Source organism: Papio anubis, chromosome 4 (genome assembly GCF_008728515.1).
Source record: "Papio anubis isolate 15944 chromosome 4, Panubis1.0, whole genome shotgun sequence".
NCBI classification, from domain to species: Eukaryota; Metazoa; Chordata; class Mammalia; order Primates; family Cercopithecidae; genus Papio; species Papio anubis.
Window position 1 is genome coordinate 20,639,990 of NC_044979.1, and position 22,743 is coordinate 20,662,732.

Genomic DNA, 22,743 nt, shown 5'->3' on the forward strand with positions numbered 1-22,743 from the left:
ATGAAGGTATAGAAAGCACATAGAACAAATCTGTAAATAGATTGACACGTGGAAAGATAGCAAATAATGTCAGAAAAAAGAAACAGAAATGTCTTGTTGGCTGATGTATCTGATTTTTCATTTTGGGAAAGTGTGACTTCCAGTCATGCAAGTGCCATCAATCTATTAATAACAGAGACAGGACAACAAGGATGCCAGAGAAGCTGGAAGGAGAGTCAACTACATTACTAAGTTCTAAGAAGGAGAAGAAAAGGGAAATAATTTAGTTTTGAAAATGCAAAACAGGAAGACAGACTGGTAAGAAGTTGTGTGTACATTTAACAGAGAAGTATACGTGAAACAAAGGAGGCTGGAGAAACTCACCATGAGGGATTGTGATGTTATTAATAGATTACAGGTAAGTTTAACCAAACTATTTAGGGTGCCAATGATCATAATACATATTTTACAAAGGAAAAACCTAGTGGCTTAAAACAACATACATTTATTACCTGACAGGTCAAGAAGTTGAGCGTGGCTTAGCTGGGTCCTCTGGCTTAGGGGCTCTCACAAGGCTGCAGTCAAAGTCTTGGCTGGATCTGTGGACATATGAAGGCTCGCCTGGGGAAGGACCCACTTCTGTGTTCACTTACATGTTTATTAGCGGAATTCAGTTGCTCATAGGTTGTTGGACTGAGGGCCTCAGATCCTTACTGGCTGTTGGCTGGACACATCCTTGCTACATTGGCCTTTTCATATTGCAGTTCATGGCATGGCAGCTGGCTTCTCTTAGAGCAGGCAAGCAAGAGAGGAAGAGAAAAAAAGCAAGTCAGGAGCCATAATCTTTTTGACATCCTCTCACTTTTGGCATATTCTTTCTGTTAGAAGAAAGTCCTCAGGTCTAGCCCAGACTCAAGAGGAGGAATTACACAAGAGTGTGAGCACCAGGAAGTGGGATCACTAGATGCCATCTTGGAAACTGGCTACTACATGGGGGCATAAGCAGGATTAGACTTTGTCAAAAGCAGAAATGCTTCACAGATAAATGTCTGTATTCCTACATTAAGGAAGATGTACAGATGGTTCCTGACTGATGACTTATGGTTTTCTGATTTTATGATGGTGTGAAAGAGATACGCATTCAGTAGAAGCTGTACTTTGAGTTTCGAATTTTGATCTTTTCCCAGGCTAGCAATACGCGATATTGTATTCTCTCTTGGTGCAAGGGAGCCATAGCTCCCAGTCAGCCACACAATCATGACAGTAAACTAGTACTGTGTTGCCAGATGATTTGGTCCAACTGTAGGCTCATATAAGTGTTTTGAGCACATGTAGGGTAGACTAGGCTAAGCTATAATGTTTGATAGGTTAGGTATATTAGATGCATTTTTGACTTATGATATTTTCGATTTATGATGGGTTTATGTGGATGTAATCCCATTGTACATTGAGTGCCAGATTAAAAAAATAAGAAAGGCCTCTAAAAATGGAAAGAGCGATCTATGGAAAGAATGTGGTGAAGGGGATACCTGGCTGGAAAAGAAAAACCAAGAACCTAAGAGAAAAATGAGAAAACTATTATATAAGGAAGGTGTGTGCCCATAAACTAGAGCTTCTATTTAAGCATTAAAATAATCTCAAAAGCTGGGTGTGGTGGCTCATGCCTTAAATCTCAGCACTTTGGGAGACTCAGGAAAGAGGACTGCTTGAGCTCAGGAGTTTGAGGCCACCCCGGGCAACAAAGTGAGATCTTGTCTCCACAAAAAATTAAAAAATTAGCCGGGTGTGGTGGTGCACATCTGTGGTCCAAGCTACACGGGAGGCTGAGGCAGGAGAACTGCTTGAGCCCAGGAGGTGGAGACTGCAGTGAACTGAGATCGTGCCACTGCACTCTAGCCTGGGTGACTGAGTGAGACTGTCTCAAAAAAAAAAAAAAAAATCTCGAAAGACCCCAGAAGATAGGACCAGCCAGACAGATGGAATAGTTTATATGATAAACTGCTGCTTTAAAGACAACATAGAGTTCAAAGACTTTTGTCCCCAACCGCCAAAAAATACTTGCCAAGGAGACAACACAATAGCTAATACTTGAATGTGCCATTGTAAGAAACTTCTAGAGCTAACTGGTAAAGACCTACTTTTATATTTAACATAGGTAAACTATATTTTCAAGGGCTTCTTTTTTTTTTTTTGGAATCAAAAAGGAGGAAGAATCACAGTGTTGGGGGAATTCCTTTAGAACAGGCCATCTCTTCCCTATTCTAGGAGGTGGGCCTGGTGCTCTGGCCCTGGCTCACCTTTCCGGCCTTTCCCACCCCTCCCTGCCAAGCACCTCTGCTGCAGCCACACTGGCCTCCCCAGCAGTCATGGGAACACCAGCTTCTCCCGAAATCTCATTTCCTTTAGGAAGAACTTCCCTGATCAGCACGTAAAATAGCATCGATCTTGACACATCCTGTTTTCCTGCTTTTATTTTTCATTATAGCAATTTCCACTTTCTGAATTTAAATGTTTATTTCTTTGTTTATTGCCTGACTCCTCTGAGATAAAAGCTCTATGAATTCAAGGACTGGGCTCACTTCTGTAGGACCTGGAAAAGCATGCCATTGACTCTTACCAAGCAGATGAAAGAAAAAAATACAATAAGTGAAGTCCATAAAAAATAGAAGAACCCAGCAGAAAATGGGCGAAAAAGGTGAAGAACAATGACAATTTGCTAGAGCTGCACTAATATAAATTTATGTGCATGAGGAATATTTGGATTTTTGTATAATATGTAATCCATTAAAAAAATTCCGAGAGATCCAAATGAACTAAAGTACCTGAAAATGTGTAAGTCCCCCGCGCAGCAACTCTCGCGCCCCCTGTCGGCGCGCTGGCTAATTTCTGAGGATTCTCAGCAAGACTAAGCTCACCCTCCCCGTTTTACAAAATGTATTCTTGTCGCTATTTCATTGGCTGTACCTTTCAGACGCCCTTTTCCCATTAGTCAAGCCTCCAGTCCATCACTTCCGAACCCAAGCCCTCTATTGGTCCGCTGTAGGCGACAGCCGTCAGCGGGCTGCGCTCAGGCAGGAGGAGTTCCTCGGTGACGTCACAGACACTCCCTGGCTACTTTCCAAGGCGTGGGCGGAGACTTCCCGCGGCCTCTGCCTTTGGGGGGCGGGACAAGACCGAGAGTGAGACTTCTGATTGGGTCTGTTGGGCAAGACGGATATCCGATTGGTCAAGCCTGGGAGGGAGGTGCGGCCGCAGCTGGGTCCTGGAGCAGAGCCTAGGAGCCCTGGGGTGTCTCAAAGTTTGTGTCTGGAGCTGTAGCGGCAAGTGGGTTTGCGGCGAAGGGATTTTCCTGGGATGAGAGTGGGTCTCCTGCCTTCATTTTGGATGCACATCCCGCTTTAGCCTCGGCAGCCTTTGGTCCGGCCCGTGTCCCTGGGGATTCCCGGATCTCCGAGGACACCGGACGGGAGCGCTTAGCCATCCTCTCTCCGGCAGAAGAGCAGACGTTTACCTTCCAAGTGCAAATCTACACACACGCGCGCGCACACACGCACGCACACGCGGAAAGAGAGGAACCTCGCCGGTCCGAGGCAGCTCTGCGCGTCCCCTCTGCGCTTAGCATCCTCGGCCCAGCGCGGCCCGCACCGCCATGGAGGTGCTGGAGAGCGGGGAGCAGGGCGTGCTGCAGTGGGACCGCAAGCTGAGCGAGCTGTCAGAGCCCGGGGACGGCGAGGCCCTCATGTACCACACGGTGAGGACCCGGCGGGCGGGGCAGGAGGGCTTTCAAAGCGGGGAAGTGTTGTCACGCGAGGAGCAGCTGGAGTCCTGGGACCCGGGAAGGCAGGGTTTGGGGCAGGGCATGGCCAGAGTCAAGAGGTCCTGGGCGAGGTGTACTTTAATGTCTGAGCAGATGAAGGAGGGCAACTGGCCCCTTTGCACTTCTTGTGAGAGTAATGCCACTTTGTATTCCTTTAACAATTCATGCTTTTTTTCCCTGAGGCTTTTTCCATCTGTAACATCATTTGCTGTTGCTAACAGTACTGTAATGCGGGAGGAGTGTGTGTTTTGAGAATAACATGCCTCTGCCTATTGATTTTTTTTTTTTTTGAGGTTTTCAAAAACTGGACAAGATTAAGTAGCATTTCCTTTTCATCTGTCTCGTATTCTCTCTCCCTCCCTCTTCTTTCATATTTATGTTTTAAAAAGTACACGTGTGTGTGTGTGTGTGTGTGTGTGTGTTGAAAGGGCTCCCCTACGTTAAGGAGAAAGGCGGCTTTATTTGCCTTCTTAAACTGTACGACCAAGAAGTCTCCTTCCTCCCTCTTCAGAGGAAAAACCAGCAGAGGAGTATGGAAAATCTGAGACAGTTGCATATTTAAGACAGGCTCTGGGGAAGGTGGGACAGCTCACCAGTTGCTTGTTCGCTCTTCTACTAATGCCTCAGAGATCTCTTTGGGGGTTAGGCTGTCCCAGAGCACGCACATTTCTTTTAAAGTTTTTAATGTCAACTTTTTGGTATTAAGTTTGCAAAATGTTATTTTGTTTCCAATGGCCAGTACTGATCATAGAACTTTATGCGAGATCTCTTTGTTTGATTCTTATCCATGCAGACGTTTGTAATGGTGGTGGGGCTGGGGTGAGGGGGAACACTAATGAGAAAACCACTAGAGGCTTGGCTGCTTCCCCTTCACCCTTTTTTAATGGGGTCAGTACCAGGATATTTGAAACTTCTGCAAAATGGCCTGCAGGCTCCACCTCTTTGGCCTTTGCCTCTGGCTGACGTTATTTTGGGACAAGGAATGAGGGCCTCCCTGCTGATTCCCACCAAAGTATTTGTGGCGGCTGAGAGTGGCTTGTTTAAAAAAAATGCAGAGTGCAGGGCTGAGAGGGAGTGGTAGTTCATGCTGGGGCAAAAGCCAGATGTTCAGTGTGATCTTCTGGGCTTTGCTTGCTGAGCCTGTCCTGGGGACACCATGCGGGCAGCGTGGGGGTTGGGTTCCCAGATGTGCTTCCTGTCCTCAGTAAAGGACTTGGAGTATGTTGGTCCTCAAATATGTTTTGATGATTGGGTGCTCCAGGAGTTTCTGCTGACAGGCTACATTTTATCCATATGCAGAGGGGCAGCCCTTCTCTTTTGTTCTTAAAGTATCAATCTTTTGCTGTGACAGTGTCTCATCCAACAGCTGCAATGCTACAGTTAGGGGGTTGTCTTTCAGCTGGTGGGATGAATTACGCACAGGCATCTACCTTGCTGTTGTTTGAGCCCGTAGCTTGCATTTGTGAGTTCACAGGGAAGGGTGCGAGATGCTACCTGTGACTGTGGCATTCACTCCAGGAAGAACTGCTTGGACTGGCTCTGACTAACATCTTTATGCACAGTTTCAGGGAGTAGAGACCTTACATTTGCTTTGATATTAACAGCCCAGTTTTTCTGTCATTGTGATAAAGCAGGAATGTGTGATTAGTTTTCTTTTAATTCTATTTTTTAAAAATGCTTATTATGTCCTCCACTTAGGTACATGTCTGTTGTGAACAGCTCATTCCTATAAAATGCTGCTTATCATTGCTGCAAGTCAGTGCAACAAACTGTGCATATGAATTACTGTTGAAAGAGGTATTGGTTTAGCAGTACAGATGATTGGGTTATATTTCTCTCAAACTAAGGGACGTTTGGAAGAGGTGGGGAGATAGATAACTTTCCCATCTGTTTCCTGAACTCTGTTAGATATCCAGGGGCAGAGCTGTTTGTTACTCCAGCTGAATCTTTATGTGGAAAAAGGATGGCCTGATTATGCATTCAGTCAAAGAGATATTTGTTCTTTTGATTACTATTTGTGGAATATATAAAGCACTTGGGAACATGAGTGAACAGAAGCAGACAGAAATCCCTGACCTCTAGAAGCTCATATTCGCGCGCGTGTGTGTGCGTGCGTGTGTGTGTGTGTGTGTGTGTGTGTAGGGGAACATAAACAATAAACATAATAAAGAAGTGATTATATTGGATGAAATAAATGCTATGGAACACGTATAAGCAGAACAAGGTGAGGGGGATAGAGAACACAGGGTGGAAGAAGAGCAAAGTATGGGATTGAACTGAGTGATCAGAGCAAGCTTCCCATAGAAAATGGATCTGAACAAAAATTGGAAGGAGGTAAGAGTGTTAGCTCAGCAGGATGAAAAACTAGAGCAAAGGCCTAAGGTAGATATGCATTTTCATGAGCCTGTGTTAATATCATGTATTTTAGATTACTCATTTTGGTGAGTTACTTGTCTTATAAACTCCGGGTGCTTCTGAGACACCAGTGCCTGTTTTTGGAATGATTTAGTAAAACTTTCCAAGTGGAAGAGAGCCTGAGGGGAGGGTGAGGTGCGAGGGTGGTAAGAGATGATGACAGCTACCATCTATTGAGTGTTTATCATCTGAAAGGCAGGGCTGACCACATGGCCTGCCACCCATGCAGTGCCATGGGGTCCACACTTGGTTCGATGCTCTGCTGTCACCATCTTGAAAATCTGAATTCTTTTTGAACAGGGGACCTTACATTTTCATTTTGCACTGGGTTTCACACATTCCGTAGCTGGTCCTGCTGAAAGACATTGTGTCTAGTGCTTTACAAAGATTATGCCATTTAACCCTTGTAATGACCCAATGAAATAAGCCGTTCTTATTACTTTTATTTTACATATGAGAAAAATGAGGCTTAGTGAGTTTAAGCACTTGGTTCAGTTCCCACAGCTATTTAGTGATAGAACCCGGATTCAAACCCGTTGTCTGCCTGCCTCCAAGTACTTGCCCATCAGGCTGTCTGAATGAAGAATCCTGACTTAAAGAGAAGGAACTGAGTAAGAGGTTGGAAGAGAATGACTGGAATATAGGAACTGCTGAGCCTGAAAGCAGCTAATGTTTAAATGAGGCTGACAGTGGCAGCCACCAAGCCTTCCTAGTGAGATCACTTTTGTTGCTCTTACTAGGGATTTAATTACTACATGCATGATTGCTAATGCTCTGTTTTAGCAAACCTGTCGCATACTTGATTTAAACAATTTAGAATGTTCAAGTTTGTTGCCCAAGGCTGAGATTATAATGTTTCTCAGGAGCCTTCTGTTAGCCATTAGGAGCAGTGTTTTGTTTTGTTTTGTTTTTTTCCATTTGGTTAGTTATGAAGACATCTTGGTCTACAAGGACAAAGGCAGACAGGTTCAAAGTGTACAAAATAATGAAGCATATGGATAGGGCAAAGGTGGATTGATCATTAGATCCTGAATTGCTAAAACTCTGGGCTTCCTCTTGAAGCTTAAAAAATTGTTTCCGGCCGGGCGCGGTGGCTCAAGCCTGTAATCCCAGCACTTTGGGAGGCCGAGACGGGCGGATCACGAGGTCAGGAGATCGAGACCATCCTGGCTAACACGGTGAAACCCCGTCTCTACTAAAAAACACAAAAAACTAGCCGGGCGAGGTGGCGGGCGCCTGTAGTCCCAGCTACTCGGGAGGCTGAGGCAGGAGAATGGCGGGAACCCGGGAGGTGGAGCTTGCAGTGAGCTGAGATCCGGCCACAGCACTCCAGCCTGGGAGACAGAGCAAGACTCCGTCTCAAAAAAAAAAAAAAAATTGTTTCCATACAGATGATGAAATGTTATTTTAATTCAGTGAGTACTGATTTTAGGAGAACTGTTGCTTCAAGATGGAATACAGGCTAAAATTGGTTCAGGAAAGATGGCAGATCTAAAAATCAGGAGAATATCTCTTGGGGTTTGGTACCACCGTGAGAAGAAACCTTGCCTCTTTCCCCAAACCTGCCTGTATGTTGGACATTTCTGCCATTTGTATTGTATTCCTGTAAGATTCTCTGAAAATTACTTTCTGGGAATTATCTGTGTTTTTGTAGTTTATTTTTTACTTTACTTTTATTTTATTTTATTTTTGAGATGGGTCTTTTTCTGTCACCCAGACTAGAGTGCAGTTGCTCAATCATGGCTCACTGCAAGCTAAACCTTACAGGCTCAAGTGATCCTCCCACCTCAGCCTCCAGAGTAGCTGGGAGTATCAGTGTGTGCCACCATGCCTAGCTAATTTTTTTTTTTCTTTTTTTTTTTTTTTGGTAGAAACGGGATCTCAGTATGTTGCCCAGGTTGGTCTCCAACTCCTGGATTTAAGGGACCCTCTTGCCTTGGCCTCCCAAAGTGCTGGGATTACAGGTGTGAGCCACTGTGCTCAGCCCCCTTTTGCAATTTAAAGAGCAAAATAATCTATAAATTTTAAAATGTATTTTATGTATGTATGAACTGTATCTGGAAGGATGCTCAAGAAATGGATAATTTTTGGGAAAGTGGCTTGGGGAAGTGGAAGTCAAGAGATGAAGGGAAGCATGTCTACGCACTACACCCGTTGGTACTATTCAAATTTTTGTCTCTTGACTGTGTCTAGAAAATGGAAGAAGTACAACTTGTGGGCACCATGTAAAACTGAACTAGAGGTAATTTTCAACCAAGTGTTCTTCTGGGGAAAAGGGAGCTTCAGTATGTAGAATATATACTTCAGTATATAGCTTGAGTATATAGAAACTCAATGCCACTCAAGGTTGGTGGAGGCCTTGGGTGAAGAACAGGAGAAGTGGGAAGGCCCTGTGGAAAGAGGCTTTAGGGGGAGAGGTCGGCAGGGGGGTTGCCTATGATAAATGTCAAGATCTTGATAATGTTCTGTCTTTCTTCTATCTCAGTTTAGCCATCTGGAAAATAAAACAATTTTTGCAATTTTTGCCATGATTATATCCTTTTAAAAAAGTGTATAATAAAAACTAAGTTTTTGTGAAAGTAACAACAGAAGTTCTGCTTGTTTAAAATGCAGAATTCCTATAAAGCCAAGTTATTTGTAAAATCATTTGCTGGTTATGCTACTACAGTTTTATATCTGGTTGGTTCTTCAAGTGAAACTACTGGTCCCAGACAGTGGTAGGTAGGGAGTTGGGGGAATATCCGACCTGCCTGGTCCAGATGGAAAGGCCATCTGGCTTCCATGTCTTACTGAGTGCTGAAAAGGACTTGGCTGATCTCACAGACTGTGTGGTTTCCTCTTCCTCCTGCCTGGCCCGGAGAGTGATATGATTTCAATGCGATCTTGAAGCTTTTGGTTTGATGTTCCACTTTGGAGTCACCTCCTAGGCTTGGCCCCACGCCAGGTTCTGAAGGGGGACCCGGGTCCTCGTTGGCTGAGAATGGCATTACTTATGATCACAAGACCTCCCCAAGCTGAATAAATGTAATGAGTTCTAACGGGAGACAGAATTGGGAAGTAAGTATAATTTTTCCAGACCCTTGGGGTACCTTTCAACATGCTCACCCCTTTTGTGTTCCCCTCCTTTCTCAGACATCAAGTGTTCACTGTAATGTTCTCTTTCCAATTTCCTCTCTTCAAATTTTGCTGTCAGGAAAGATTTGATAAGCTTACACTAGAAATTTAAGTATTAGTAAGATTTAACATGTTACCCCGAAATGGGCATTTATATTTAACAATAATTACTTCAGGTCAAAAGGGTGAATCTTTACTTGGAGAACCTAGGGCGATAGCTAGGTATAGGTAGTAGTGGGGGACTATTTGGGGAATGGGAGAGGAACCCTCACTGCCCCTCCATCATTTCATAATGTGGCTCTTATTCATAAGGCAGCCTTGTTTATATGTTGCTAATTTGTCTGTGATCTAAAGGATTTCCATTGGCTTAGCAAAAAATCTTTAACCGATGATTTTATTGTCTCTGAAATTGTTCTCATGGTAGTAACATTGGTTGGGAGGCGGTAGACATAGGCACAGTCCTGAAAGATGAGAGGGCAGTACAGAGTTTTATATTTGTCCTCCTTCTCGAAAGATCCCTGAGTTATAGTGTTCAGTGGAAATAGGGATCTGTGATGTGACATTGCTTTTGAAGGAGTTATAAGGTATAGAATCTAGATTAATAATTGAATTCATTACAATGTTTGCAGCTGGAAATAACTGAAAATGGATTCAGATTGGCTCATATAGTAAGTAAATTATCTCATGTTGCAAGAGGTTTTTAAATAGAGCCCCTGGCCGGGCGCGGTGGCTGACACCTGTAATCCCAGAACTTTAGGAGGCTGAGGCAGGTGGATCACAAGGTCAGGAGTTCAAGACCAGCCATGCCAAGATGGTGAAACCCTGTCTCTACTAAAAATACAAAAATTAGCCAGGCGCTGTGGCAGGCGCCTGTAATCCCAGCTACTCAGGAGGCTGAGGCAGGAGAATCTCTTGAACTTGGAGGGGAGGTTGCGGTGAGCCAAGATCATGTCACTGCACTCCAGCCTAGGTGACAGAGTGAGACTCTGTCTCAAAAACAAAACAAAACAAAACAAACAAAAAAAACCAAATAGAGCTCCTTGTTTGGCTGATTCAGCAGTTCCTCAGTGTCCCCATGGACCTTGGTTCCACCCATGTGCAGCTTTCATCCTCAGGTTGGATGTGTGATGGACACAGGAGTCATAGGTGTTATGTTCAAAATGACAACCTCCAGAGGAAGAAGATAAGTTGTCTCTTTCTTGTGTCCCTTTTTTAGAATGGAAGAAACTTTTCTTAGTAGCCCACTAGCTTCTTTTTCTTAAAGCTTTATTGGTAAGGATTGGGCCACATGACCATTCTTAAGCATATGGCTGGAAAGGAGAATGGGATTTATGTCATCAGCTTAGATTAATCATATGGGGATGGAAGAGATATTGGAGAGTCAACCAGCATGACCATTGGGATCATTAGTAAAACAGTCTGAGTTAACAGTTCTTTCCTTAGTCAAAAGGTATGTTTCTTTTCTCATGAACCTGGGCTAGCAACTAGAAAATTTAAAATTCACAGTAATTTGCCCTGGGCGTAAAACAGTAAACCCAAGTACTGGGCCATTTGCAAAGTTCTTTTGTTTTTTGTTTTTAAATAGAGACAGGGTCTCCTTCTGTTGCCTAGGCTGGTGTTGAACTACTCGGCTCAAGGGATCCTCTGCCTCGGCCTCCCAAAGTGCTAGGATTATAGGCATGAGCTATCATGTCCGGCCCAGCAAAGTTCTAAGAATGTTATTTAGCTATGCTACCAGTGCCCAGTGAAGGAAGACTATAAATGTAGAAATAGCCTCTTGAAAGTCCAGGCAAAGGCTATTCAGGGTGGGGTGGGAGCCCGGAGGAGATTATGGCTACGTCTTGACTCACTAACTAGGAGATGTAGAATTAACTGCATTATCTGGACTCTTGGCAGCAGAGTAGAATACCAGGGCTGGAGGTAGCTAGCTGAGCCTGTAATCATGCTTACCATGCAGGACAAGAATGGTTTGTTCTGTTTGGGATCGACAGCAGGTAGAAAGCTAAATGCCATTTTTCAAATAAGCTATTTTTCCAGTTGCATATGGTTGTTCAAATATTGATGCGGCCACATGTGCCTGTCTGCAGCTTAAACTGCTGGCCTCAGCCTGACATGGCTCCATCCTGTCTGGTGACTCTCTTGGGGCAAATAGCCTTAAGCCTTAGCTGGGCATTTGGTAGGGTTGAGGCCTATGGTTGCAGGGCATCTGAATTGTTCAAGTGAGTGATCTCATGAATGAGGGAGTGCTGCCCATGTTTTCTGCCCCTGTGGAATTAGGATGGAAAGGAAATGATGAGACCCACTGTCTCTGGATCAACCTTGAGCCTATTTCTCCTTTTCCCTGCTCAGTAGATGCTCTCTGGCCCTTCCCAATGAAGTGCTAAGGGATCTTGATTTTTCCCTGAATCGAATTGTATAGGTTATTCATGAGGCACATGGGAGAAGACGGGCCATTTTATCTATGGGGAATGTGAGACGTAGAGCAGTAGAGAGATTTGCTCAGCACAAGTTCCTTGAGGACAGGAGACATCACTGTCTCTTCTATACCCTCATGGTCCTTAGTCAAGTGCAGGATGCCCAATCATAAGTGCTTGATGCATAGTTAAGTAGAGTGAGGCAGTCCTGGAAAATGGATAAGCTGGGTGGCTCTGGCCTCTTTTTATATATTTTAAAAACTCTGGGCAGGATGTGGTGGCCCATGCTTGTAATCCTAGCACTTTCAGAGGCTGGGGCAGGAGGATCGCTTGAGCCCAGGAGGTTGAGTTTACAGTGAGCTGTGATCACGCCACTACACTCCGGATTGGGCAACAGAGCGAGACCCTGTCTCAAAATAAATAAATAAATGAACAAACAAATAAATTTTGGATTCTTGTAAATGGTTTTGCAAATGTGAAAATTCAGTATAAGAGTGACTTGGGTAATTCTGTGTCAATATCTTTTCTTGTTTTGATTAGAGAACAAGATGGGCATGGGGTGATTGAGTGACAGTCCCTGTTTCCAGTGGGAGTCGAGTTGATGGCATAGTGGAAAGGGTGGGCTCTCAAGGCAGACCATTTTGGTGTTGAGGGACATAGGCTCTCTGGTGACCTTGGGTACATTACTTCACCTATGTGGATTTCAGTTTCTTTGCATGTCACTGCCTGACCCGTAATAGAAGTACTTTTCCAATCTATCCCCTAAGTCACATGTCTTCTCTTTGGGAACGAAGTGTCCCAACCTTGGGAGTCTGACATCATTCAGAAAGTGGAGAGAGCCTGTCATTATTCTCTCTCATGCATCTTTATTTCCTCTCCTCTTCTGCTGTAAACACAGGCCTCTGCCTTGAACACATGTTTGCCAGATGCTCCCTCTTACTCATTTCTTTTCTCTTGTTTACTGCCAGGTTTTCTCAAGTGCGTGGTCACCAGCTATGGCCTCCATTTCCTTAGTCTCTACCCTGTATCCTCTGCCCCCTGGGTCCTACTGCTCAACCTCTCCCTAGCTGCTAAATCCAATAGTCATTTCTCTGTCCTTACCTGCAGGGCCTCATGGGATTATTTGGCAATACTGACCACAGGATTGCCTCATAACTCGTTTTTGCTTTGGCTTCCATGACACTCTGGCAAGCTTAGTTCTTCCTCCTCTGGCTTCCATACCACCTGTGAAATGTGAGTGTTTGGTACTTGGCCTTCTCTTCTCTCTGTATGTTCCCCTGGCCTCCGCTATAAACTTCGGTGCAACTGGTTCTCAGTTTTTTATACTTGCTATTTGTCTTTTGATGAAAAGCAGATCTTTGGAGTCTGACTCAAACCTGCGAGGTCCACATGAACAGCAGCACAGCTCTGGCTGGGTAACCCTTGAATTTTCGTATGTTTCTTGATGTGTTTCAAAGAAGAGCTGGGACGTTGATCCTTCTTATCGCTGCACCCATTTATCTCAGGGAATGTTTAGTGACTCAGCTCTCTTGCAGTGTAAACCCAAGAGGAGCTCATGGGTCATTCCTGGGAATCAGCTGCTTCTACAGTCAGTGTCACTCATTAGAGACAGGCTGTGTTTTGCTTGTACTTTGGCTTGGGAAACCCTCTGTGGCATCCTGTGGGGGTAGGTCTAATCTTTTCGACTGTGTGGAAGGCCAATTCAAAAGTGAGACATAACGTTTTAGATCACGTACCATATTTTCCTCTTGTGTGTACAGCAGCTCTGGGGCTCAGCTACAGTTGCCTCATGTTGAATTGCCTGCTTTTGAGTTGCTCTATTCTGGTGTAGGTGTCTGATATTACTTTGGGGATTTTTTTTTTAAAGAATTGAGATGGGTTATTCTGAACCATCCATATTTTAATGCCTGATTTTTGTTAGAATTATCAATGGTAGTTCTTGGAAGAGAGTTTTTCTTTGGAGGATAAAGCCTTTTTTTTTTTTTTTTTTTTTGAGACAAGAGTCTCGCTCTATTGCCCAGGCTAAAGTGCAGTGGCATGATCTTGGCTCACTGCAACCTCCACGTCCCGGGTTCAAGCGATTCTTGTGCCTTAGCCTCCCGAGTAGCTGGGATTACAGGTGCCCACCACCACGCCTGGCTAATTTTTTGTATTTTTAGTAAAGGCAGAGTTTCGCCATGTTGGCTAGGCTGGTCTGAAACTCCTAGCCTCAAGTGATCCACCCACCTTGGCCTCCTAAAATGCTAGGATTCCAGGCGTGAGCCACTGTGCTCGGCCATGCCTTTTGATGTATGAACTCATCACAGTACAATTTACTTCATATCTTTGGTGATCACTTTGTAAATTCTACATTTTTGTTACATGATCTCAAAATCCCACAGGTATTACCTGTGTTATGCCCCTACCACTGAAGATTCTTTAAAAAATAAGCTATTTAAGGCCGGGCATGGTGGCTCACGCCTGTAATCCCAGCACTTCGGGAGGCTGGGGCTGGCGGATCACGAGGTCAGGAGATCGAGACCATCCTGGCTGACATGGTGAAACCCTGTGTCTACTGAAAATACAAAAAAAAAAAAAAAATTAGCTGACCGTGGTAGCGGGCGCCTGTAGTTCCAGCTACTCAAGAGGCTGAGGGAGGAGAATGGCGTGAACCCGGGAGGCGGAGCTTGCCATGAGCCAAGATCGCGCCACTGCATTCTAGCCTGCGAGACAGCGAGTCTCCGTCTCAAAAAAACAAAACAAAAAAAAGCAAAAACAAAAACAAACAAACAGAAAGCTATTTAAAACAACAACAGCGACGACGACAGCAGCACCAGCAGCATTTGGTGGATTGTGTATTTCATTTGGGCAATTCAACGGGCAGGTGTAGTTTTGCATTTTGTGGTCTCTGTTTTCTGACTTAAAACTTTGTTTAAGTGAAACCCAGACAAAATAAAGAATGGAAAAACAGAGAGACACAGAGGTAGGAAACTTTTTTTTAACATTAGAAAATCTCTTCAGACTCCTTGGCAAATAAAAGGAGTCTGGGGAAAAAAAAATTTGCAAACAGTTTCCTAGTTGTCTGAGTGGAAAATCCTGGTTTTTCACATTTCATATCTTGGAAATGTCTGAACAGTTTTTGTTTAAAGGGAAATTCCTTTTGGCTGAGAAAGAGCTTGCAGGATTCAAACTGATAGGGTGACGTTTTTAGAAAACTTGGAGGAAATAGGATTTGTGATGAAAATGCTTTCTCAGTGGCCAATTGTGTTAAAATGAAATTTAAATCCAAGGTTACCAATCACAGAGTTTTAAAGGTTCAGCCATTAACTCCTTCCTTCCCTCGCATCCTGTCTGCGTGCATCCTGGGGAAACCTCTCACAGAGCTGGTCCTTCCTCCAATTCGAGGAACTTAATGAGCTGCTTGTCTAAACATGTGCATGTTCTAGGCAGGGGATAAACATTCTTGACCTGTGGCTTTCCAAGTAGAGTAGGAAGGAAGATGTATAAACACGTCATTGAATTATAAGTCATTAAATGCCTGATATATGTTTTGCATGAGAGCTGTGTTCAAAGTATATCTGTAGCAAAGAGGATGGAATGACAAATCTGAAGGGGGTGAAGAGTTGGGGAGCACTTCATGGAGGAGCAAGTGATATTTACAAAGGGTTCCGAAGTATGCATAGGAGTTCACCAGGCAGTGGGAACAGCAGGTACAGAATAGGAACGTGTAAAAAGTCATGACTGATCCTGGGAATCTGAAGTCATTTTATGTAGTTTGAGAGTAGGGTGCTGTATGGGGAGTCTTGGGAGATATCACAAGATCATGAGAGGTTTGCGTGCTTGGCAAATGACTTAGACATTCTTTTGTAAGCAGGAAGGTGAGAGGCTTTTAACAAGAGATACCGGACAGGAGCAGAAATGTATTTTCGAAAGGATGGACTGGACGGCAGAATTGATAGTGGCAAGTTGATGTTCTGGCTGGCTATTTCATCCATGAAGTAGAACAGGATGCCATGAGGGCCTGAACCCAACAGGGAGGAGTAGATGAATTCAAGAGAGGATAGAGGAGGCTAGACTGGAGATGTGATTACAGGGCACGAGGGCTATGGGAGACTTCCTGTTTTCTGGCTTGGCAGGCTGAGTTGACGGTGTTGCCATTGACCTCGAATGGGAATATTTGGAGGGAGGATGAGTTTGGCAGAGAAGATAATGAGTTCACTTTCAGGCACAGTAATTCTGATGTACTTGCAGAACATTCACAGGAGCGACACCTAAAAGGCATTTGGAAACTTGGGTCTGGAGTTCTGGAGAAATGTCTGGACTGGAGATGTAGATTTGGGTGTTAGGATCCTGGTGAGGGATTAGTGAAGCCAATAATCCGTATAAGATAGTCCAGAAAGGTTAGAGTGAGAGGGAGGAGTGTGAGAGAAGGGCTGAGTGTGGAACCCTGGGGGCACCGGAAGGATTGGCCAGGGAGAAGACCCTACAGATAGAACCCAGAAAGAAGAAGAATAATAAAAAAAAGTGGAGAAAAGCCAGGAAAATTCCATCATAGGCTCCAAAATAGGGGAGAGTTGCTACAGAGTGGTCAGTACAAATAAAGGTTGAGTGTGCTATTCAGCTGACCGCTGAGTCCCCCAAGGACTTACTAGCATGTTAGCTCAGGGTGGTGTCTGTGTCTGCGCAGCCACAGGTCTTCTCTGTGGCAGACCTGTGTGCATGGGATGTGGCATTCTGCTGGGAAGGAGAGGCCTGGTTTCCAGGTGACAGCACGAACTGCAGGCCAGGAGGTCAGAGTAAATGGACAAAGTGTAGAACACAGCACTGCCTTTTTTGATTTTTTTGGAACAAGATTAATATCAGTCTTCAAAATTGGCACTGGGGACCATCACTGGTTCATTGGTGCCTGTGTAGTTTTATGAGGGTCCTTTCTTTCTCTCTTTCTTTTCTTCTTTCTTTCTCCATTCCCTTCCCTTCCCTTCTTCCTTCCTTCCTTTTTTTCCTTCCTTCCTTCTCTCTCTGTTTCTCTTGCTTTCTTGCTGTGTTGCCCAGGCTGATCTCGAACTCCTGAGCTCAAGCCATCCTGCTCCCTCCACTTCTCAAAGTGTTGGGATTATGGGCGTGAGCCACTGAGCCTGGCCTCTGAGGGTCCTTTCTTCATTCTTCTCTCCAGATAAGTCCATCTATCTCTGGATGTCCTTCCCATCGGCTGGATGGAGTTGGTGCCTGTGTCTGTTTTGTGACTGTGTCATTTGCAGTTCTCAGTTTTGGGGCTTTGCAAAAGGGTAGCCTTCGTTCTCATTACACCTGCTCAAGAGTGTTGGGATTCACCACAGGACTCCAAGGTGTGAGTCTTTTCCTCTCTTTATTCTTCTGCCTCTTCCACCAAGGAAGTATCAGGTGGATCCACTGAATGCCGAAGATGAGTTTGATCACAGAGGCATCAACAATACTCAAGTGGTAGAAACATAGAAACAAGCCCTGATTGGTTCCATTTTTGTATGACATAATAATAAGGACAGGTGAGGACAAATGGCTTTGTAATAAGAATATGAGCCTGTAAAAGGAACATTAAGTAAATAATTGTAGCTTCACAGAAAATGAGCAGCTGCTAGCAATGCCCAGGTTTCAGGACCCGCAAAGGTGCTCTGGCTGGACACATCCCTGCTCCCTTCCTGTGTCTCCCATGTGCCATGGCTGGATTCTGGATTCTGCCTTTGCACTCTGCTTCACTGAATCTCTGTTCCTGTCATGGCCCTCGGGCCTCCCAGGGACACGAGGAACAGGGGTGGGAGGAGGAAGCCCTTCAGCTGGGCCTGAGGTCGGGCATGTGAGTACTGAAGACAGAGGTGGGTGGAGAGGAGGGAGAATTCTGCCTCGGACTGCACAGGGAGGAAAGGGCCACCCTTCACAGCCCAGAGCAGAGCAGGCTCTTGGAAGGAGACACAGAGTTTAGGATTCACTCCACAGTTTAGCTCTGTGGTGAATTAAGTGGATTTCTGAGGCCTGAGTGGGAAACAGATGATTTTTTAAATCACATTATGTCAATGAGAAAATGTCTTGTGAGTTTGAACCACCTGTGTTAAAAACTTTTTTTTTTTTTTTTTTTTTTTTTTGAGATGGAGTCTCGCTCTGTCACCCAGGCTGGAGTGCAGTGGCCGGATCTCAGCTCACTGCAAGCTCCGCCTCCCAGGTTTACGCCATTCTCCTGCCTCAGCCTCCCCCGTAGCTGGGACTACAGGCGCCCGCCACCTCACCTGGCTAGTTTTTTGTATTTTTTAGTAGAGACAGGGTTTCACCATGTTCGCCAGGATGGTCTCGATCTCCTGACCTCGTGATCCGCCCGTCTCGGCCTCCCAAAGTGCTGGGATTACAGGCTTGAGCCACCGCGCCCAGCCTGTTAAAAACTTTTAACAAAAGATGGAGAAAGGTATGGTGGCTTACGCCTATAGTCCCAGCTACTTGCAGGAGACTGGGGTGGGAGGATCGCCTGAGCCCAGGAGGTTGAGGCTACAGTGAGCCATGATTGTGCCACCGTACACCACCCTGGACAACAGAGCCAGATCCCGTCTCTCCAAAAACAGAAAGCATTTTAGAGCAGTTTTATGTTCACAGCAAAATTGAGCAGAAATACAAAAAGTTCCCATATATCTCTTGTGCCCCTCAACACACAAAACCTGTCCCACCATCCACATCCTGCTATTACAGACTTTTGGCATGTGAATTCATAAGCTGGGGTCACCTGGGGCAGCTTTTGATTTTAACTTAATTTTTTAAGATTAGTCACAGATAAGCCTCCCTTTGTAGTCTAGCAAGAAGCCAGATTGGCCACAAGAGCCTTGAACACCAAAGGTTGTATCCTGTTTTTTGTTTTTTGCTACTGAAAACTTATTCAAACGACTAGGCACATACCTATAGATTTCAGTACCATTAAAAAGTCAAACTATGGTGCCGCATTTCCCTCCCTCTCTCCATTTACAGATCATTTAGGCAGTAGATGTTGTTCTTTGGAAAGAGATGGGATCTAGTGAGGAAACAGTATATATTTTTTGTAACCAAAGAACCTGATTCCGATCTTCGTAGTTTTGATTTTTAACTTCCTATCCCTGAATGGTATTCGTTTCTGGGGCACTGCCAGGAATTGTTTTTCTGGTTCTGCTCTGGGTTTGCAAGCTTGCACTCCAGGCTCTCCTGCAGCCCATGACCCACGTTGGAGCCGCTGGGAGAGCTGGGGCAGTGGGCTGAGGAGGCCAAGTCCCAAACCAGCTGCAGGCGAACAACTGCTGCACAGCTGTGATGATATCTGCATGGTGCAGTGTGGTCGCCCTTGGGCTTGGGGCATCATGTTCTAACGAAGGCACCCAGTGACCCTGGCAGTCTTCACAGACACGTTTTCTTGTGTGGTAAGAGAGGGACAGAAATGTAGCTGCCAAAAAAACCATTTGGTTTCTCAGCTGTGTTTACAAGCTGAGGAACACGAGGCACGTTGAAACCCAGTGTTTCATTTTGACTGAAATACAGACTTCTAGGAAGACACTGAAAGGAGGGTGGGATGGCTGGGTAGATGGAGCATGAGGAAGTTTCAGCTTCTTATTCCTACCCTCCCAGTTTCAGTGGTGGGGTTCTGAATGTCTTTGTGTCTGCAGATTGCTCAACCTCTGGAAAAGTCAGCTGGTAGGAGGAACAAGGATTTTGCAGTCAGCACAACTGCACAGCCCTTATCACCACTGGCAAATGATTTCTTTAGTGCCCCCGAGCCCTGCTGACATGGCACTCATGGAAAATGATGATATGTGCATGGTGCTGTGTGTCAGAGTAATGGATGAGGCTAATCATCGTGGGTGGAATCCATCTCAGGGGTGCAGTCGCTCCAGCCTCTGCTGCTCTCTTGCCCTCCTTCCCAGTCCCATGGAGTAGGGCACTCCCTGGTATACCTGTTGGGAAGCCCTGATAAGTGTGCTTGTCTGTTTTCTCCTCTAACAAAATGGAAACACCGTGAAAGCGGAGACTTTGTTTTATGCACTGCTGTTTATCCCCAGCTAACAGAACAGTGCTGGGCGCATGGTAGGTGTCCAGTAAAATGTTTGGTGACTGAATGGATGAACAAGCGAATGAGTCTAGGCTTACAATCTGGTTCTGGCTCTCCCTACGGTGAGCACCTTTCTGAGACTGTTTCACAAGGCCATGGTGGAGGAAGATACATGACATGACATAAGTAAAATGTCACTATGTCTGGTGTGTGGCTGCTAGATGGGTGATACTAGGTTCCTTTCCTCCCTTTTTTTTTTTTTTTTTTTTTTTGCTCCAATAATTTCTGAGAGGCCTAGGAAGAAGAAAATGTTTGCTGTATTCTGAACTCATGGAGAACATGAATAAATAGAATAAGATCTCTGAATTGTGGCCTAATTGTGAAAAGGTATTTAGGGAAAAAGACCTGAAATATTTCTTCAATTCTTACCTGAGTCCTCTTAGGTTCAATGCCTGGTATTGATTTGCATGACTGAATTAACACTTCCAATTTTCAGGCACCTGCTTCTGAGGAACTGAAATTTTTTGGGTCAGTTTTGAGGGGGTGGGTTGGCAGCAGGTGTTAGCACTCTTTGAGTTACAAGAGGGAAGACAAGAAGGGGACAGCTTGTTCCATGCCCCTGCCATTTCCTGAAACACCATCTATCACTGGACATTGAGGTCACTTACATTATTTTTTGCGAATGAAAATAGTTTTTCTGAGGCTGATTGTGACCTGTTTAGGGGTCTGTTAACAGCAGGAAGGTGAGTAAGGGGCAGCAGGATGGCACTGAGCAGCCCTGGCGGGGCTGCTGCCTGTAGCATCAGGGACCAGCTGAAGTGCTCTCCATCCACGAGGCCTGGGGCTTCCTAGCAGAGCACCTTTGGAGTGCTGTTGATACGCTGCAGCAAAGGCATTTAAGCCACATGCTCCCTCCAACCCCTGGCCTGAACTGCATCTAGCCTTGGCTGTTCCCAAGCAGTTGATGTATGTATTGTTGAGTGAGAGAACCTCTCTGAGTCCTGCTTTCTTCGGAATCAGGTTCTAAGTTGCTCTCCCGTGCCTTCCTTTTATCTGGACCAACCAGCATTTTATCAAACAGAGGTTATATGGAGATTCTGACATGTGAATGGGCCCCCTTCCTCCTTTTCATAATGTCTTATTATTACTTTGGCAATTTCGGTAGGTCTTTGAAGAGGGAGCTGACCAAAACCTGTGCCCAAATCTCAATCTCTCTTGGAAGTTAAGTTACACATTTGTATTTTAAGCAAAAGCAAAAGAAAACAAACGAAACCCCCAACTCCCCACAGAACTCATTGCTGATAATGGAGTTCAATGAGAAAGAAAGAAAATCTTAGCTATTGAGGCCAACAAGCTTTAATGAGGTACCTGATGGTTCTTCTCTATGGGCTATGTTACTATAAAAGAGTTTGCAATTTGGGAGACTTCGAGCCCTTTGATCTTTCATGAAACGTAGACTCCTTTCATGGAGAAGTTTGTTCTTTGGTATTTGCCAACTGAAAGAAAAATATCCTGGCGGGTAGATGTTTTCTTCCCCCCATAGCTTTTTTTGAGGAACTATTACTTGAGCCAAGTTTGCTTTTAGAAAAACCAAACAAAAAGCTGCAGCAGCAACAAAATAACAAGAATAAAAGTATGAAGATGACAAGCTTTTCTGTCCCTTGGCTTTAGCATTTGGTAATTTAAACATGTAAGGGCCTATTTATCTCGTGGACTGAACAGTCTTGAGCTAGGCCCTCCAGGGCTAGTGTAGTGCTTGATCAGGGCCAACGGGGCCCCTCCGTGAGGCTGTTTGTCACCTTTGTCCTCATGACTACAAGATGACTGCTTCACTTCCAGCCTGTCATCAGCCTCACTGGTGGAAGAAAGTGGCGGGGCAAAGCAGAAAGGGTAGTACCTATATTAGCACAAGCCGGGGCTTTCTCTGAGGCCTCCAGCAGAATTCCCTTAGATTTCACTGGCCATCTCTAGCTGCAGAAGAGGCCAGGAAGGTGTGAGTGTGTTAGCTTAATACTTGCCACCCTGAAGAAAATTGGTCTGATAGTAAGGAGGACGGGTAGGATGGATATTGAATGGTCAAGCAGTAGTGTCCACCACATCCCAATTTAACATTTTCCCAAATTTATAGAATGCAGGGTCTGGTCGGGACCTGTGAGATGGCTGAGAATGACGCCTGCATCTCACAGATAAAGGAACTACTTTATTTCCTTCTACTTCTACTCAGCGTGCCAAAAACCTCAGTGGCACTTTTTGGCACTTCTGGGTGTGGCTGCTCTTCCCCTGATCCCTAAACTGTGCCTGGATTGTGAATGGGCCGAGAAGTTCCTTCACTGGAGAGCAGAGTGGCTGGGAGCGGGCAGTGTGCGTGTGGGAATCAAAAGGCCTGATTGTGCTTTCTCAGGAAAAGCAGCCGGCCAACAATAATGACTGGGCCGCCCCTGAGTGCAGAACCTGGAATCCAGCCTTCTGGAATGAAAAAGCCATACAAGACTCAGTCCCTGCCCCTGAGGAGTGAAGGCCTAGCAGGGCGGACAGAACAACCACAGGGGAGAGATAAAGCAGAGAGGTATGCGAACAATGAAGAAAGCCCATAGCAAATGGAGTGACCAGGCCGGGAAGGTGGCTTGGAGGAGCTGGCATTGACTCGGGATTTGTAAAGGTTTATTATTTGGTGGCTCACAATGGTGTATAAAAATACTAATTGAGAGTCAGCAGCTTTGCCTGGTTGGAGCAATTTAACAACACCTGCCTGAAGCCTGCTGTGTTTTCTTTAGAAGAACAGCCTGAGTCAATAGTGCTTACGGACTCCTTGATGGATGTAGAGGGAGTATTAAGTTAGCCAGATTTATTGGAACATGTCTAAAAGACCGCTAGCTCTGTACCAGCATTTCCTCTGAACTTTCAATCTCCATCCTCTCTTCCCTTCCCCACTGCCTGGTAGCTCTGATGTTGCATTTCTGCCCTTGCTTCTGCTGTTTAAGATTTCTTCTTCGAGG

At 45.1% G+C, this 22,743-nt stretch overlaps 1 protein-coding gene and 1 long non-coding RNA gene across 4 annotated transcripts in view; one reads left to right on the forward strand and one right to left on the reverse strand.

Annotated features, from left to right (window-relative positions):
• Positions 1–468: 468 nt before the first annotated feature.
• Positions 469–3,030, reverse strand: LOC108585177. Its single transcript, XR_002521198.2, has 2 exons — positions 2,944–3,030; positions 469–767 (listed from the first exon to the last, which is right to left on the reverse strand). It is a non-coding gene; the product is annotated as an uncharacterized LOC108585177 (long non-coding RNA).
• Positions 3,031–3,238: 208 nt separating this feature from the next.
• Positions 3,239–22,743, forward strand: part of CREB3L2 (cAMP responsive element binding protein 3 like 2) — a 129,582-nt gene continuing 110,077 nt past the window's right edge. For 2 of the 3 annotated variants that reach the window (XR_004183110.1, XM_003896651.5), the window contains exon 1: positions 3,239–3,730. Coding sequence is in view for 1 of the 3 variants with exons in the window: in XM_003896651.5 (XP_003896700.1) it covers positions 3,629–3,730 (102 nt within the window). In the remaining 2 variants the exon portion in view is untranslated. Of the gene's footprint in view, positions 3,731–16,807; positions 17,362–22,743 lie in introns of those variants that run through there. The other variant, XM_009203937.4, reaches the window with a different exon arrangement.